The 19,379-nt window shown below is 41.9% G+C and overlaps 1 protein-coding gene across 1 annotated transcript in view; it reads right to left on the bottom strand.

Moving 5' to 3' along the window:
• LOC310865416 (VPS10 domain-containing receptor SorCS3-like) overlaps positions 1 to 19,379 on the bottom strand; it is a 61,227-nt gene that overhangs the window by 30,923 nt on the left and 10,925 nt on the right. Inside the window, exon 2 of the mRNA XM_083774521.1 lies at positions 1,820 to 1,887. Within this exon, the coding sequence (XP_083630647.1) occupies positions 1,820 to 1,887 (68 nt within the window). The remainder of the gene's footprint in view (positions 1 to 1,819; positions 1,888 to 19,379) is intronic.

Here is a 19,379-nt window from a genome sequence, read left to right as displayed (position 1 = left end):
TTAAATCTTGTGACAGAAGTGAGGGAAATAAATGAGGCCTGAGCCCCAGACCTCATTAACTAAACAGCCTTTGTTGGAAGAAAATGGGGGCATTTATGCCTGCTGCCACAGCATACTGAATTATCCAGCAGGAATAAACAAATGAAGAACATGAAAGGATATACCCGTGCTTCCAAGCTTCCCGTCCCCTGTATTGCATGACAAGGGGATGTGTGCGTCTCCGTTCTTTATGTTTACATTATCCCATGCCAAAGAGCTAGCCAATCCTTTCTCGCAGTTCTACCTGAGTGCCTCCAAATGTAATTTCACTGCATAATTGGATAGATACCCAGTGTCTGCTATCATTGCCTATGCATTAAGCTGCATCATTCCATTTGCTGTTGACATTGTTTTTCAAAGGCTTACCCCCTTGCACGCGTTTGTGTTTGTGCTGCGCTCAAGTATTCTTCTCAGTTGATATATCTCTCCCCAATTGCAGCTGGCTATGTGGAAGACAGCCTCTTAAATGAAGTTATTGTAGTGTGAAGTTACCTGAGCTGAAAAGGCACTCATCATTTTGTAACACGAAGGAACTTGATGCTTGTTAGAAAGTCTCTGTAAAACACCCGTTGATCTTCACGTTGTATATTGCCATCGACAGTCGCTTGGGGCTATACTCATAAATCATTTATATCGTGTTATCACGGAAATCTTTCCATAATATCAAAACACTGTCCTTTTCTAATATCCATACTAAGAGCCTTTGCGCACCCCCCGAGGAACACTCTAATTTACGCGTGGCGCCATTGTTAAGCAGACACCTTGATGATGGAATACCTCCTGTACACAATATGGGATTTCTAAACGTGTCAAGTCGGGTATAAATCTTGGCAGTGCCTCTAGTGAAACAGAAATTAATTTGAGGCTATATGCTCCATGAACTGATGGTCTCTTTGTCAGGTGTATTTCAAAATGAAATGAGTTTCCTGTAGGCTTTGGGAAAGGTGAAGAAAAAAAATGAAAGGTGACATACGTACATGTAAGTCTGGATTGGGCGCTCTGTGGTGTAAATCCTTAACGAATTCCATTCTTATTTATGATCTGACAATGTACCATAACTGGAAAAAACAATGGCGATTGGTATTGCTATGGCTATAGAGCAGCAATTGCACTTCACTTGCTCTTCACTCTGAAACAAATGGCTAGATAAACTATTAAATCATAACTAACTGTAACATGAAAGAAGAGGATCCAAGGCACTCTGTTCCAGTGAGGTGAAAAAAAAAGCCTTTTTTATTTAAGAGTTTAAGGCATGGCAAAGAACATTACAAAAAGGACCAACGCGTTTCTGCATTCAGCCTTCGTCAGGGTCCTACTAACTGTAGGCTAACTAACTGTATTGTAAATGTATTGGTCAAAGAAAAAGACAAAACCTATAACAGGACAAAAGAAGGCTTGCATTAACCATTCGATTATTACTGTAACCTTTCAAAATGTGTCCTTGGGCCACAATGAAGTCCTCCATTTTTCCCTCCCTCTATCCTTGGAATGGTAAAGAGCCAGAGAGCAGGGTATTGCGATGTGAACTAAAACCGAACTACCTTTATTAAAACATATTTCATATTGCTTCCCAGCATAACTTGGTTGTTCACATCCAAGCAAGCGAGAGCGCTATAAATCATACTTACTGTATACTGCATTGCCTATGAATATATTATTTTCCTGTATCTGGGGCTCTGCTTTTGGATTTTTTTTTACACAATTCCACACATAGCTTAACTTTGTTCTGTCTGGATGGAGATGACTAAACAAACATACCAACATTGAGTTAACCCCTTACCTCCACAGAGAGCTCTCGGTCACGGCGCCCAGGTTAAAGTCATACAACTTGGTCAAGATCAGTATCACCTAAACAGCATGAACGACAAGAGACATCTTTAATCATAATGCAATGCCAAGGACTCCATTAACAGTCCTCTCAGAAAGCAGGTGCCTCATCAGCATGTACATTGCCTGCCCAGGTGTAACCATGTGGAATGAGTACGGAGTGATTGGTGCATTACTGTGCCAATAAATATTACCTACACGTGGCAACCCAATGACAAGTGTGACAAGTGATCCTTATGGTGTCAAAAGATGCCAGTCTGCTGCTGGCAGTGATCTGAAAAAGCCACAAGGGCTGTCAAGAGCTGCCTATAGCTCATGCGGAATGATATCCACAGAAACAAAGGCACACAGTACGTGGCAAGAGTGAATTTCAATTTCTACATAATAGCTGAATGACAGTTTAGACTATCCAGCCTTTGTCAGTGATATAGATCTGATTGGATAGCGCACCGGAAGTCAGAGTGCAGTAGTTACAAGAAAAGTCAGTTAACGAATAATATTACAGTACATCTTACAGACATCTGAATATTGTTCAGTGAACATCTCTGTATACAGACAAACCAGTTTCTCTAGTGTATTATCTGTGGTGATTAAAATGAACATTCTTATTTTATTCTATAGTCTGAGATTTATCCCAATTTCTTCTCCAAATACTATCATTTACTGCCTGTTATTATTGATTGATTATTATTGATTATTATTATTGATTATATATGATTATTGTGATAATCACCAGTAGGTTGCTTATCACTCGAATGCAATCGAGCCAGCAGGTAGCGTTGTCCGACTAACTAACCCTAAATCTAACCCTAACCTCTTAACCCATTTAGACCGTAGGACGTGTGGAGCCGTCCTAGCTAATCCAACCGATGGATTACACACACGTCCTAGCGCATTTTCATTGATATTTTCTTTGGTTGGCCTCTCCTTCTGCACCAGAAGCGAATAATATTATCGGTTGATAACCTTCGAAGCGGGTGGTTGGCAGAATACTTAGTGAAGAACCATTATCATAGTACTTGGAGGTCAGTCTATGACATCAGTACTATGATTACATCAGGGATCGGACAGACAGACAGACAGACAGACAGACAGACAGACAGACAGTGACTGAGTTTTGACCATATCCAACTGCCAGGGGTTTAGTGCACGGTGGCACTTATCAACTACATCTACGGTACTATGAAAACGTGCATTTCCCATCAGTCCGTCCGTCCATTAGTCATCCCACGCCTCCATATATGGTCATGCCTTGTGTCATCATGTGACATCACATGACATCATCAGGGATCTCCATATATGGGCATATATGTAGACGCGCCATAGACGACATCGCCAGGGGCTCTTCCCCATATATGTCAATAGTATTAGGTTTATGGTCATATCACGCCTAAATATATGGTCATGCCTTGTAACATCACGCCTCCATATATGGTCAAGCCTTGTGACATCACGTAACATCATGGAGACCCTTAGATCTTGTGCATTTTTTGGTCAAAGACACTGACCTCATCTAACCCTGGATAACCATACATGGAGAAGACTGGATCCGGCCAGCAACTCTACATCTGACCTCAAACCTCAAACCCTTATATCTCCATACATGGAGCTGACCTGTTCTGACATTCCTTATGTTGATCCTCCCAGCCCGTCCTTCCTGTTCTGACATTCCATATGTTGTTCTCACCTCATCAAACCCTGTACACTCAAAACACGCTCCATATATGACCAGTACAGAATTAATTCCAATGTTGAACTTGCCCCCCCCCCCCATGCCAAAGCGCCAGCACTCGCCCAGCAGTCTGCCGTCACCAAGGCGGATGGATGCCTGGGTCAGGCTGGGTGACGACCTGGGACGGCCTGGTCCTTAGGGCGTCTTAATGGTTATATAGGGGGGAGGGAAATGGGTATGATATTAAAAGCAAATACAATCAATAATATAAAGTACAGAATATTCTTGGTTTTATCAAAGTGAGGCCACTGCATGAATCCCTATTCATAATGACAGCAGCAGACACAGTGGACGACGTAGACTCTACGTCATCCACTGTGACAACAACTACTATTCCACAAAGTTCTGAGAGATTTTTGTTAAATGCTACAGAAAGTTTTTTCTCGATACACAATCATAAAACCGTAAAAGCCTGGCCAGTCACAGAGGGTGGTGTGAAATGGTTCACGGCACGCACACAATATTGCCAATCCTTATAAACGACTTCCTAGGCGTATATGTTTGCAACTCGAGGCAGTGCAAGGGGTTGGTGGTGGTGGGGTAAGCTGCAGACGTGGCAGATGACTATCAAGTGTGGAACAGCATGGCATAACATGGCGTGATATGAACAAAATAAAATGAAGCTTGTGAACGATAGGTCAAAAGCTCAATTACTGTGGGTTTAAACACATTAACCTTCTGGGACCCATGGAACGAGTCATTAAACCCTGAGAAAACACAAGAGAGTTGAAGGAACAATGGCATGGCCCTAAGCCCACTTCCAAAGTGCTAAAAACCCAATTGACCCTCTATTTAGCCATCAGACGGCTACTGTGCATGGCTCGGACTATCTTGCATTCCAGGTTAATTAACCCATCGCGCAGAGAGATAACCATTTGCATAACTAAATGCGCCATGTCTGCAAGGACCAACACCAGCGTCTGAATCAATTTGGAGTATAGACTTAGTTAAATGGTTGTGATGTTAGACCTAATTGCCTACTTTGAAAAACAGACAGAAGGGAAATACTCTGCAAGACCATTGATGATTAGTCTCAATTCCCTTTTGTTCATGACAATGAGTCTGTACACTGGTAGTAAAGCCTGTAATATTGTGTGGTAAATGAAATCTACAATGTATTATCTCTGCCATGAGATTATGATTTCACCACTGTGCTCGCGCGCATTGTGTGTGTGTGTGTGTGTGTGTGTGTGTGTGTGTGTGTGTGTGTGTGTGGGTGGGTGTGTGGGTGTGTGTGTACGACAGTACGCACATGCACAGCTAATCTTGCAAACCACTGGACTAGTCAGCATCATACTTTTCAGACACACCAATGTAGGTCAAGGAAGACTCTCTCTCCACCCACATTTTGCTATACTGAGCCCAATTTTCTTTATTATAGCTTTGAAATTGTGTTTCTCTTTTAAATGTAGAATGTTTTATTACTGTATATGCAATTTAATACAATTAAGTGATTCATTTACTTTTGCTGAAAGGACAATACAGTAAAGTGTAAACTTTGGTGACCGGTATAGGGAATGCATATTAAGCCCATCACATGTTCAAAATCTTATTTTAAACGGTTTTAATTAACAACAGTCGATCGGCATAGAACTTCTGCATTGTCACTGACTGCTTTTCTGTCTGTCAGGTCTGAATATTATGGTCTCAGTTGTAGGCAAAATCCCCATAAATGTTATACGGTGTAACATCCATTTTAGTCCTCTCTTTGGCGACACCTCTGGTAGCTCGGTCTGTTCATACCAGGGGGGCAGTCAGCCAGATATTTCGTGAAGCCTCATTTGAAATCGGTAGTTCATAATAATGGCCTGTTGTGGCGCTGGACTGGACCCAAAAAGCCCCATAGCTCCATAGAGGCCCATGTATTTTGGCCCAACTTCACCTAGACTGTATTACCTTAATAAACATGGTCATGAATACTTTCTTCTTCCAGTCACTAGTTTCAAGTCTCATTTCATAATATTCTTTTTGGAAAATTATGGTCCCATTAATTAAAAAAATGACCATAAAGAAAAAAAACCATCGCGTATGTTCTGAGGGGCGTGGCTACCGTTACAGTCTATGATCGGGATTCCCCTCCCACTCGAGTCAAAATAAAAACCAACGGAGAAGAAGGGGGGAAGTCCCGCCTCGTTGTCTGGGCAGCCAATGGCCAGCTGGTCCAAAACGGAGCCAGCCAATGGCCAGCTGGTACCAAACGGATCTAGAAAGATGGCGACTTACAGTGCAGGAATAACAGGCTTCATTTTACGTCCATGTTAGACCCGGCGAACGCTTTGTCCATATTTTTTACAGTCTATGGTTCATACCCTCTCTGAATGTTGACTCTGTGTTGTCTTGCAATTGGCTCATTATCAATGCTGGCTTGGGTCACTGACCGTCTACTTCAGAGACCACAAGAGCAGCAATGCAGCTGACTTTTTGGATGATTGGTCCCTGAGTGGATACTCCAGGACTCCATCCCTGGAGAAAATGTGCAAACGCTTTCCTCCAACAATATTGAGAGCTACACTGAGTGTTAATTTAACTCTCAGAGTGTGTAAATGGAACCAAACGGACCCTGCCTTACGGATCCATTTGGTGACACTGCTCTACATGCAAATGCCGAAACCAAGAGGGCAAGTAGCTGATGAATCGCTGGGTAATGGCTTACAGTTATAGAGCTTTGTTATTGAAGTTGCATGAGGCCCATACTAAATTCAGCAATAGTTTATTTGATGCAGCATCACATTTATGTAAATACCGAAAACAAACAAAAAAGAATGGCAGCAGGAATTATTTTGAGCCCTCTAGGTAAATACAATTTCCCATGCATATCATCACTCACTTGTGTACATGAAATTAAGTAAGGACCCTGGAAGGCCAAAAGCAGTGCATTTATTCATGTTTATGTTTTATTGATGCGAGGAAAGAGAGGTTTGCCTCAGGAAAGTCAAGATTCTTTTTCCTTTTTTTAGATTGGCTCTTACTGATTGAAGAGAGTTCACTCATCCCTTTATCCAAATATTCTATTCGTGTCTTTATTCTTTTTCTATCCTTTTTTCCATTCATCTTTTAACCCACTAAGACCTGAGGCAGATTCTACAAAATAAACTTCTAATTCTAACTTCTAAGTTTTATGAAAAACCTATGTTGCATGTGTGGTTCTTAAACATTTTGATGTCAAGGACCCCCAAAATGATTGCATTTGGCTGCCGACCCCCATCTCAAAATGTTTTGTTCCATGGGGAGATTGGGGACACACAGAAGCACAGATTTAATTTAAAAATGTTCGCTTTTCACGATTTTTAAACATATCAGGCACAAGCTCATAGCGTGACACAAAGTGACCCGCTATGAGCTTGTAGATCTGCTATTTTTGAATAGCCACAGTATAAAATAATGTTTAAAGTGGTTATAATAAAATAATTACACAGATGCAGTCCAGATTTCAACGAGTTAACTGACTTTCCAATTACTCCGTTTATTTATTTATTCATGTATTTATTCATTCATTCATTCTCATTTTGAACCCCATACATCTTTTATTATTACCCAGCATGCAAATAGATGGGAAGGAACACATAAAAGGCATATCACGGAGAGGTGCTGTTTTCCCCACACAGAGAGAGAGATTTGGGGCTGTTTGAATGGTTGAATAGACAGCCTCCATGGCAACAGCCATATACTTTCATTTGATCAGCTGGACGTATAACTGTACATCTCAACCGCACACTCCCCTACATGACTTTCAATCACACAGGCTTTCCACGCATGCATGCACATGTTCTCACACACACATGAACAAGCAGGCAGGCAATCAGACAGACAAACAGACAGGTCTGTCTGTCTGTCTGTCTGTCTGTCTGTCTGTCTGTCTGTCTGTCTGTCTGTCTGTCTGTCTGTCTGTCTGTCTGTCTGTCAGACAGACAGACAGACAGACACGCCAGAACAGAAACACACAGACACAAAGGTTTTTTTTCTTTTCCTTTTTAGCTGATCCACTTCTCCCTGACTCCAAACTATCCCAGTGCATTTCTTTTAAAAGCTAAACACTATAAAATGCTTTGTGCAGCAGAGCATCACACCACCACACTGCCGAGAAGGGAGAAAGGAGTTTTCACAGAGCCCTCGGTTTGGATTTATACTTGGTTGCACACCAGTGTTGAACACTTAACAAAAATCCCACAAATTTACATGCTCGCGATGTTGGGGTTGGGGGTTGGTGGATGGGACCTTAATATTACTCTAAACTGATTACTATATACAGTCACTTTCTATACAGTCACTTTCATGTGAATCTGCCTCTGTTTTTGAACCCACCCGGCAGGGACATCTGCAGGATCTAAATTAATTTCCAAGGGACCCCCAAGTTTATATCAGCGAATGATCTAAGGTTCTTTGTAACGGCTCGGCTGGCGGCTCATGAAATATTTACTCAGAGCCGTATTGACACGTGCCTATAGTACCAGTTACCTTTGGCATCCTCTGAGAGGTGCAGTGTACAAATGATACACATTTGCATTCTCATGAATACGCATTACATTTGATAAATTGCTGAAAATAAAACTGTACGTAGAGTAAGCCACCCCTTGGAGTAGCCTCAATGGAATATCAAACTGATAACTGATTTTTGTGTGTTTGTGTGTCTGTCAGGCTTGAACTTCCAGCACCTCGACACATCAAATGACTGGCTAAATGATTCCATAAATCTAAGCATTAATATGCCAACGTAAACCTACAGCTTACCACATACTTCTGCCAGCCCCTTTGTTAGCTGTAGGGCAGCATTGTCCGAAGGTCAGTTTTTGTGTGATACAATAAACCGAGGCAAAAGATAGGGGTCTGAATCCATCAAATGGCTCAGTGAAACATCATCTCCTCCAGGGCCAGACATTGCCCTTCATTTAATTGGACCCCTGACTCGCGGGAACTCGGTGTATGTGGGAGACCGCGAAAGAGACGAGTACCTGTATTGCGTTGCCAACTCATCATGTGAGGACAAATGGAGAGACTAATGGGCACTAAGAGGGATGCCTTCAACTCTTGATGTCATTTCTCTCTCTACCTGCACCACAGAGTCACACTGCACACAGTGGGCCTGATTCTTCAACGTGTTTCCGCTGATATATTGCCGTGACGCTGGCGGAAAGGCATTTACGTGGATTTCCCACATTAATTTGGAATTCATGGAAATGGCCGTGAACTTGACGCTGACTTTGGTTCGTCGGAAACTCCGCTAAATCCTCCGCCACCTCTTTAGGTGGCGGAGAAATTTGCGGAAGCATACACTTGCATATAGATTTATTCAGAAGGCTTTAGTCTTCATGCTGAATCAATAAATTGTCCCCAAATCTCAGATAAAATATGTAGGCATGTGCCCCCAACATATTGGTCGATCAGCACATAAAAAAACGATATATATATATATATATATATATATATATATAAAAGCAGAGTGCACTTGTATGCCTAAATGCATGCATTCTAGAGGCAAGTTAGCCTATAGAGTCCCATAAGGAAACTGCCCCTGCAAGCCCCGACACCTTTTATTTTATTTATTAGGATATTTCTATAGCATGCCATGCGCGATTGCGCTGCTCACTGGACAGCCTTCTCTAGGCTACTCGCAGTGCAACGCGTTGTGAGCTTGTAGATCGGCTCTCGCGGACTGCATGTTAAAAAACAAACTCACAATTATAATAAGAACATAGGCCTACACTTATCTGCATTTTGCACTGTACGAATCTAACGTTGTTTCGGTGTGTGTGTGTGTGTGTGTGTGTGTGTGGGGGGGGGGCAGACAGCAGCGTGCTGCCGATCCGATTCACATTGGAAAATGAATAGGGCTAATTAGCCCTATATAAAAAATAGAAGACCACATTTATAGCCTAATGAATGCAGCGTGTTTGAAAGTCGGCCAGTCATATCAGTTTTAAACCAGCTCACCTCCACTCGTGAACATGACGGACAGACAGACAGACAGAATTTATAATAATGTATATTGATATTGATCACATGGATGCCACACACAGAATAGTTTAACTCACTGGATAAACTCACTGGATTATAATTTCTTCAGACAAGAGGATCCCAGGCCTACGAGGTAGGCCTATAATATATTTACTTATGAATGTATGGGGCTATGGGCTACTGTTCTTTATCGCGCAACAGTGTCGAGGGCCCATGCAGCCCCCCTCCCTCTCTCGTCTCTCTCTCTCTCTCGCTCTCTCTGAAAAGACGACTTTTGCATTGACATATCCGATATTTTAAATATCGGATATGTTTTACCTCTGCATAGGTGTGAGAGAGCACCCGCCTTGGTCCCGAACTTAATTAAATAAATTATAATTATATTGCTTCAGCGGAGCACGCACCGTTGCAAGCTTCGATAGCAGTGACCGCGGCTGTGATCTCAGACAAACTGCTGTCTGCTGAGTCATGCTTGAAGCCTTTTATGGTATGAAATTGGGCGTGGATCAATGCAGATGAGGTTGTCGGGTGCTTTTCCGATCACTTTGCACCCGCTGCATTCAGTATGACATACACCTGCGATACACCTGCGCACCTGTGGTACACACCACTCTCTGAATAACACGTCATCTCAACGTAGCTTGATCGGACGGATAAATACGATATCTGTTTCCGCCACCGTTACACTCTGGCGCATTTCGTTTTTGAAGAATCAGGACCAGTGTGTGTGCATGTGTGTGTGTGTGCGTGCGTGTGTGCGTGCCTGTGTGCGTGCGTCCTGTATCGCACATTTGGGAAAGAGATGGGAGATTTGAAAGAAGCTCTGGGCTTAGACAGAAGGACCAAGCGATGCCAATTTGGTGTTTGTGGTGTTTGTAGTGTGTGTGTGTGTGTGTGTGTGTGTGCGTGCGTGCGTGCACGGTTTTAATGCATTCTAGGCTATTATCAAACATCAGAAGCTGGCAGGTGGCAGGGAAACGCTGCCAGCTGAGACTGTGTGTTGTAGCATTACACTGCACTGACCGCTCACTCAGAGCCAGTACTGGTCCAGTTCGGATTTGTTGGTAAACGTTCCCACATTCATTAAGAAAATTAAGACAGAAGCCAAGGGCAATAAAGCAATGTATGTCACAACACAATCGGGTGGGTTAATTTAAAAGAAAGTGTCCATTTGTACACTCTCAGTGTTAAATTAACAATCTGGATTTTACTGTGTATACTTTAAAAGCCCAGTGAATTAAATATATAGACATTCCAACCATCCCAGCCAACCCATTCTATTATACAGCACAGATATCGATTTTTTATTTATTCAGCAATAAACGAGGAAAGCCCTCACCAACCACACATGCTACAGTGAACATGATTTTGTTCTTGAAGCCAAATGTGGTTGAAAATGCAAAACTTCTTGCCCCAAAAAGACAGCAATCCAAAACTAGCTTAAAACTTAAGAGACTACTAAATACAAACTACACCCTAAAGCCAGGACTCCAATTTGAGATATTTTGCTTTGCTCATATTAATGAGTAATTATGCATCTCGCATCTATTAGATTTTTTTTGAAGGAAACACCTGCAGAGAAAAAGACATAAGAGCTACAAAATTTGCATTTCTTTAAGGCTTGTCAGTGAGGGCAAGATAAAACTGCATTTCAAGTGCGCATGCAGAGAAAAACATCTTGATTGTAGATTAGTGATGATTTGATTATTTGATTATTGATTATGATGAAGTGGAGCACTTACCGTAGCAAGAAGATCGAGGCAACCTTCTTTTTTGATTATTTTCTTTTGGGTGCTCTATCCTCATTTCATCTATGGTCTGAATTGATTGTTGGTGCTTTTCTGACTGAAAACATACTTCGGGGAATCAGGGATGCTGTTTTTCATCAAGCAAACGTCTCTTTCCCCCCATTAGTCTGCTCTTTGTCTGTGTGCCTATCCTCTGGACTGCTAAACCTCAGGTCATATACCACTGATTCTTCAGGCTTAAGAGGTTTCAGCAATCAATTCAGTCCATTTCGAGTTCCTAGAAATGTAAAGAAATTACTGTAGAATGGCTTCACATCGTTTCAGTAGAGGTATTGGGTAAACAAAGGTTACCTATGTTTGCTACAGTGCCAGCTAGAGACAGCATTAACACACGCACACGCACGCACGCATGCACGCACGCACACACACACACACACACACACACACACACACACACACACACACAAAGAGAGCATGAGTGCATGTCTATGCTATGTAGCAGATGTGACTTCTCTTTGTTGCTAACAACATGAAGTCCGATACCATTAGTAGAACATTTTACATGGTCTGTCTGATTCTTATAGCAGATGTTTCCATCAAGCAAGTTGTTGTGATATTTTCTACTTTGGCCACATTTAAGTATAGATACACACACAGGTGGACAGTGTGTATACTTCTCCTCTCTATCAGTAGAGGTGTGTTCTAACGTAAAGGCAGCGTGACGACAACTCCCTTCACTCCAATAGACCAATTTCTTTCATGGCAATTTCCGGATCATGCAGAGACAATTTTTTTAGTTCATGGAAGATAGCATCAAACATAGCGGTGCAATAGAGCTGCAGCGGATCAGACTGTGCTTGATGCATTTTTAAAAGGTAAGACGTATTTAAAAAAATAGAAAATCAGCCCATACATATTAATCAAATGTACATGTGCATTAATGCATGTTAATGCTAATAAGCTAGATTTATATTAATGCAAATAAGCTAGATTTAGGGAACAATAACGGATAGGCTAAGGCCTGACTAACATGTGCACAACAGATTGATGTATAGCTGATGCATGAGACTTATTGACTGATGCAAGCTCGCAATGCATTTCCAATGGGAGCCTAAGGCCTGGTTCACACCTTTCGATCTAGCATACAACATTGATGCATGCTAGATGTATGACTCGTATGAGATTTATTTACTGATGCAAGCTCCCAATGCATTTCCAATGGAAGTCACATGGTTTTCGGCTGTGTTTCGACTGCCCCCCTCCCCCTCATACAACACAAATGTTGTGTCAAACCATGTGACTCCCATTGGAAATGCATTGCATGCTTGCATCAGTCAATAAGTCTCATGCATCAGCTATACATCAATCTGTTGTGAAGGTGTGAGTCAGGCCTAACACATCTGGGTGCTGACAAATTACTGGACAGGGTATAGAATTTAACTAGGATAGTTGTTTTGTGTTGTGTTGTGTTAGGCTACATCTAGATGTTAAATTATACATCAACCATCACTGCAGAGCATGGTTAACTTACTGTTATTCAGTGCATAGAAAACATAAGGTAATTAGATCAATGTTCACAATGGACACCTGATGTCACACACGCACACGTGCACACACACAGTACATGCGCACGCGCATGCAGGTGCACTTTTTCGCATTATGAGAGGGACTACATCCAACACAGTGGTGTCAGTTTATTTGGTCTGTTACATAATCCAGGCTATGTAGATGCCTGTGTCGCAAAGGTTAGTACACAACGTATTCAGGGTTGAAGAGTTGAGAACCATCTCCATAATAATGATCCCTATTTATATATTATGGATAAGGGGTCTGGACAGATTTTCTGTGAGGGGTGCGAATACATTTTGGGCTTTAATGGTTCTTCGTCTTGACTCTCAACTCTTCTTATTGTTCAGTCTCTTTGGTTTCAGTACATGCAGGGCATTCCAGTGTTTCTCGGCCTGGTTCTCAGATGATTAGCTTAATGTGCAACATCGTTTTCCTAACAGTTAGCAAACCAACATGCAGTATAAGTACAGGGTATTTGCACATTTCAAAAGTTACAATTTCAAACACGTAAAAAAGAGGCAAAGCATCTGAATGAACATCATCATCAGGTCTTTTGCTCAGCGGCGGGGGCGGCGCCATGCATAGAGCAATCAGCTTCACCAATCTTCTCCATTTGGGTCGGCCCACTGCTATGGGGCTCGGCTTCCGCCTGCAGAGACAAGACCCATTTGGTGTAGGTTCCTAGTAATGACATCAATCGGTCGAATGTGCGGGGCACCGCGGGGACGTTTCCAGCCAGCGGCTTGTGGGTCAAAGTGGGGGATGGCGTGAGTAGGGCGTTCAGGAGGAAGTCTTTTGATGTGGCCGTCTACCAGCCCTTCCGATGCTGTGCTGCCAGACGGGACGCGCAGGGGGGGGCTGTTGGGTGCGATCCCACAGAATGATGTTGATAGTTGTGTAAAGTAACTATAAGTACTTTTACTGTAGTACTGTACTTAAGTACAACCTTTGTGGATGTTTTACTACTGTAGTACTTCCTAATTTCAATATTTTTTACTTATTGTAAAACTATTGTATGGTGAAGTATTGTACTTTTACTAGCCTGACCTAAGCAGAGACATTTCTGGTCTAGAGGGGCGGGTCGCGCCTCAGAAATGCGCGCACCCTGATTGGATCTCATCGATCTGTCCGTCACCCCCGGCCCCTCCTCTCCCCCCTAGTGCAGCGCTACGTCACATCATTTAGAGCGACGCCCACCCGGAAGGGTTGACTCCCACTTTTAGACTGGTTCAGCCCACGGCTTTTTCCAGGCTTTCATCTTTCGCGCAGACGAAATGAAAGCCTGGGTATCGAGGCTATACTTTTACTAATAATTAATTAACCTTAATCTACTTTATATATTTTGATGATTACAAAACCACTTCAGACCTAAGTACAGTACAGTGTTTATGACCAGATGGAAGTTAACTTGAGTTTTGATTACGACCAATGCATTAATTGTTAATTAAAAGTAATTAAACAGGTTAGGAATGAACCATTAAATGAAAATGAATGGATATGCCTTGATTAGGATTAAATGGATATGCCTACAAGATATAGTGAATTAATGAACACAGTGAAAAGTCTGGACAGGGTTGTATACATGATTATGCATGTATTCGAAGCATTTCAGGCGAGCCAACGATTTCTGGTGCTCACCATGACATTGGAAAAGTGGAGATGAAGTCTGTCACAGATTCAGCAGAGCGTCCTGATCTGGAGTTGCAGGTGAACAGCTTTGTAACCTGGATTACTGACTACCTGACAGGACGACCACAGTATGTCATGCAGACTGAGGAACTATGTCTTGGGGACACTGATGAGCAACACGGGGGCTCCACAGGGGACTGTCCTAGCTCGCTTTCTGTTCACATTGTACAGGTCAGACTTCAAGCACAACTCTGAGTTCTGCTTCATGAAGACATATTCTGACGACACGAGCAGGAGGAGATATACAGGGACCTGACAAAGGCCTTCTGGGAATGGAGTGACAGGAACTGCCTCCACCTAAACACCTCCAAGACTAAGGAGATAGTTGTGGACTATCGTAGGAACAAGCCTGCTACTTCTCCCACAACTTCTCTTCAGCCTGTCACACAGACGCTGTCTATTAAAAGACTCAGATCCTTTGACGTGTGCAGCAGAATGCTGTACATGTTTTACCAGTCAGGAGTGGCAAATATCCTGTTGGGGAGGCAGCGTGATGAACAAGGATGCCAAGCGGCTGAACAAACTGGTGAGGAAGGCTGGCTTAGTACTGGGGGAGAGGCCGCACTCACTGGACTAACATAATGGAGAATGTGAGTCATCCTCTCCACAAAATCTTGGCAGACCAGAAAAGCGGTCGTAAGGCTCTGTTCCGTTTGATGAGGTGCAAGAATAAACGGTTTAACCCTCTAAGACCCAGCGTTGCTTTTTAGCATTTTTTTTTCTGTTCTTTTTTCACCTAAACGTCATCAGTGATGTTCATTGCAATGCCATTTCAATGCCATTGGTCATGATATTTGCATATAGAGGCTGAAATTCACACAAATAAAAAATGTCTGGAATTTTGAACATTTTTTAACCTAAGACTTTTGACCTTTACCCTAATAAAAGTAGGTAAAATAATTGTAATATATGTTTTTTTGTGTTCATTAGAATGTCTAGAACATGTTTTATTCATTATTGTGAAAGATATCCCCCAAATGTAAATGATTAATTTATTATATTATTATATAATTATTATACAATTATTATACATTTTTCATCAAACTTTATTTTTTTTATATTTTTTGACATATTTTTTAGTCTTAGTCCAAGTAGTACAAAGTAGTAGTAAGGTTGAAATCTATTTTTTGCAAGTAGAAATTAATGCGGGTCTTAGAGGGTTAAGGACACTTTTGTACCAACAGCAATTAGGCTCTTCTTGAACTCCACGGCCTTTTAGATTTAGTTTTTTAGTTATTTATAGATATGTGCAATATCAAAGGATTATTATTATTATATTATTATTTCTTAATTATGTTCTATGCTTATTCATAATATATATACTTTTAGGTATTTGTCTTTCTCTCATTTTTAACCCATACCCCCTCTTTTTGTGGAAATGCTTCGCGACAAACTGGTCTGCCTCAAAATATGCCTGCTCTGAGAGACAAGTTTATTTCCACACACAACAACCCACATATCCCATAGTGGTTTAATGCACAGTATTAGGGTATAAAGACCACTTTATACTGGCTATGTTATGTACTGTATACAGTCATTACATCCTATAGTGTTCAGCGACACACATTTCCAGACTGCAGCTCTTGAGACTACACCCCTGGTCGGAGTCTCATCCTTCCCCAGGTTCCACACTTCAATCCGCACTTGCTCATCTTATTCTTTATTCTTTAATGAATCATTTAAACTTCAGTACAAGTGTCCTCTTACTAAAGAAAATGGGATTTTTTTAATTTTACAATGAGCGTGTATGCAGCAAAGGATCTTAACATTATATTACTACAAGAGGATAGAATGAGTTAATTAGTTTCATGTTCAACTCAGAGATAATGTTTTCCCGGCTTAGATGAATTAACCTCTAGCTATTGATCTCCAACTCAGGTCAAGTTGTTAAATTGTTCCCCCTGAACAAGCAGCTTCAGACTTGGCCAACCGTTCCAACAATTTTGCAAACGCTACAGTAGCCTACAGAATGTAATTTTAGTGAAAGTAAGTATTTTTCACCCTGTCCACAAAACAAAAGTAAAAGTAAACAAACAATAGCTAGTCCACTTTACTCCAGTTATAATAAATGTTTCTGTTTTATCAGAAGAATGCAGGTACAAGCAGGAGAGCACAGACAAGAGAGAAAGGTGCAGATGCAGGACGTGATGTCTTATAAACCTCGGCGGTTTATGCTTTTAGTATTAAATACATCTTCAGGACCTTTACAGGCAGAGACGAAATGTTTTTATAATCGTCATGGGGGCGCCCCTCCTCCCCCCGCTAAGCCCCCAACAAAAGAGGTGTTAACGTGCGTTCAGACTTGGATGATTAGAGCTGCGCGATTACATACAAAGTCAATGCAAAGACGAGAATTGCACGAACGGGCGCGGTACAAACGGGACGAACCGACTAGGCGAATATACTGTAGGCCAGAGGCCTACATATTCAGGTCTAATTCATCATGGGGGCTCAAGCCCCGCCGCCCCCATGGAGTCGTCGTCACTGTTTACAGGTATATGTTTGTAGGAGTAGTAATAAGACAGCAGCAGAATGAAGACAGGGCAGAGAGACGGTTGTCTCAGGTGAGTCTTAGCAATGATGCGTTATGATCTGCTCTGAACACATAATGAGGTGACAGTGTCTGAGTGCACACATGAATGCAAGTGCAAATTGATTGTACGTTAAACAAGGAAACAAAGAGCCCTACGCAACAAGAATGGCCTTGTAACACTCTCTCTCTCTCTCTCACTCACACACACACACACTGTCACACACATGCATGCGCACATGTACACGCACATGCACGTGCACACAAACACACACAGGAAAGCAACTGTTCAGTATGTCTGACAAATCCCTGTGGAATTTGAGCAATGATGCATATCTCTGCTGTCGGGAAGAAACCACCTACGTAACTCCAAAATATTTTTTTAACCAACAAAAACCTAAAAAATTTAGTGGTTTCCTCCTGACACTTATACTGTGTGACTGTGTGTGTGTGTGTGTGTGTTACAAGTGTAAACTTGTGATCTGACAAATAAATGAAGTTACATTTGTTTGGCATTTGATTGCCTTCAATCTACTGATATTAGGAAAATAGCCACTCTACAACCTCAGAATGCATTGCGACACGTTGTGCGCTTGTAGATTGCTATTTTTGAAAAATTCTGAAAACGTTTGACATTAATCACATGCCTTTTCTTTCTTTTCTTCCCAAAAACCCGATTTCCGTTTCTTGGCTAAAGACATGACTACGGCATCAGCAGTCACACATTTAAAGATGAAATTGTAAAGTATTGCAATCTAATTCAAGTGAGATGTTAGTTATTGTATATTTAGTTGTAGTACCTACCTACCTACTGTCTGTGTCCAGTATTTTCCACACACACGCACACACACGGCCACGTGCGAGCACACACACACACACACACAACACACACACACACACACACACACACACACACACACACACACACACACACACACACACACACACACACACACACACACACACACACACACACACACACACACACACACACACACACGCATGCACAGTTGCACACACCACCACTTCTGCATCATAAACAGTTCATATTTAGATTTAGTATAATATTTTATATTTGTATTGCCTTTGAAAGAAGCATAAAAAAAATCAAGCATACTCTTTCTTTATTGCTCATCTTTACTGTGATGTTATTATCCGAGCACATTGTGAAAAAAGGTATTTAGCTGTAAAACACCTAGTGGCTCTGTGCTTGCATTCATTCAGCACCATGGACAGCGACTAGTCTATGTCAGACAGACGGACGCGTGGCTTCGCTGTGCGGCCGAGGGGGCCCTAACTACTGTAAATCCGGCACTGGCAGTCACTTGACTCTATCAGCGGCGTTTGGAGAAATATCATATAACTTGACTGCATGACTCCTCGGCAGTACCTCTGAAAAGTCTGGTTTCCATTCAGTGACCGTTCAGTGATCATATGGTCTGGAGCCCGCCTATACTGAATCAGGTCATTTCTACTACGTACATGCACACACACTGTATCCACTCTGTATTACTCAGTTACTCAGCCCATTTTGACTTTGACATTTTTACGATTTTTCAAACCACTCAAAAATAGCAGATCTACAAGCTCATAGCGCGCCACCGAGTGGTGCACTACGAGCTTGTAGGTCTGCTATTTTTGAGTGGTGCAACCACTCCTACAACCAGCAATGTCCGTGCGTACCTATGTGGCCATGAGCACGAGTATATGACTATTAGTACCAGTAGGGGCGCTGTTTGCCAGAAACAGAGAGAGAGAGATAGTATTGGTGCTGCCTGTTGCCTGCTAATGAGAGAGAGAGAGAGAGAGAGAGAGGAGAGGAGGGGGGGGAGTTGCACCAAAAGGGGTTCCCGCCCAAAATGGGTTAATAGTTACAGTATGTTACACTAATTACAAAAAATAAATCACACAAGATAACATTTTGACTTAATTCCAGGCCCCCACAATGGACCCCTGGATTCCCCCGTCTTACATTTCAAACTCTCCTTCTCGCATGCATCCATGTGTGTCAAGGATTTAGTCAACTTGTCTTTGCTGTCTAATATAGACGTTTATTACATGCGGCTTGGTTGAATGCTTGATTCTGATTGGTCAATCGCTCAGCGTTGTGTTATTTATTGATAATGATCGCTTGGCTCTATAACAGACCACTGTCTAATCAAAGGCTGCTCATATCAATTTGGCGCTGCTTGATTTTGTGCTGTATCCAACATGACAGCCCATGTGGTCATTTACAAATTAAACGTTGCTCTCAAGAATGGTTTGAAAACATTTGAAGCAAGATTATCCCTTT

Source organism: Protomyctophum parallelum (assembly GCF_964188405.1).
Source record: "Protomyctophum parallelum genome assembly, chromosome: 10".
NCBI classification, from domain to species: domain Eukaryota; kingdom Metazoa; phylum Chordata; class Actinopteri; order Myctophiformes; family Myctophidae; genus Protomyctophum; species Protomyctophum parallelum.
The sequence above is the reverse complement of the archived record's forward strand: the minus strand, read 5'-3'. Positions and strand labels throughout refer to the sequence as shown.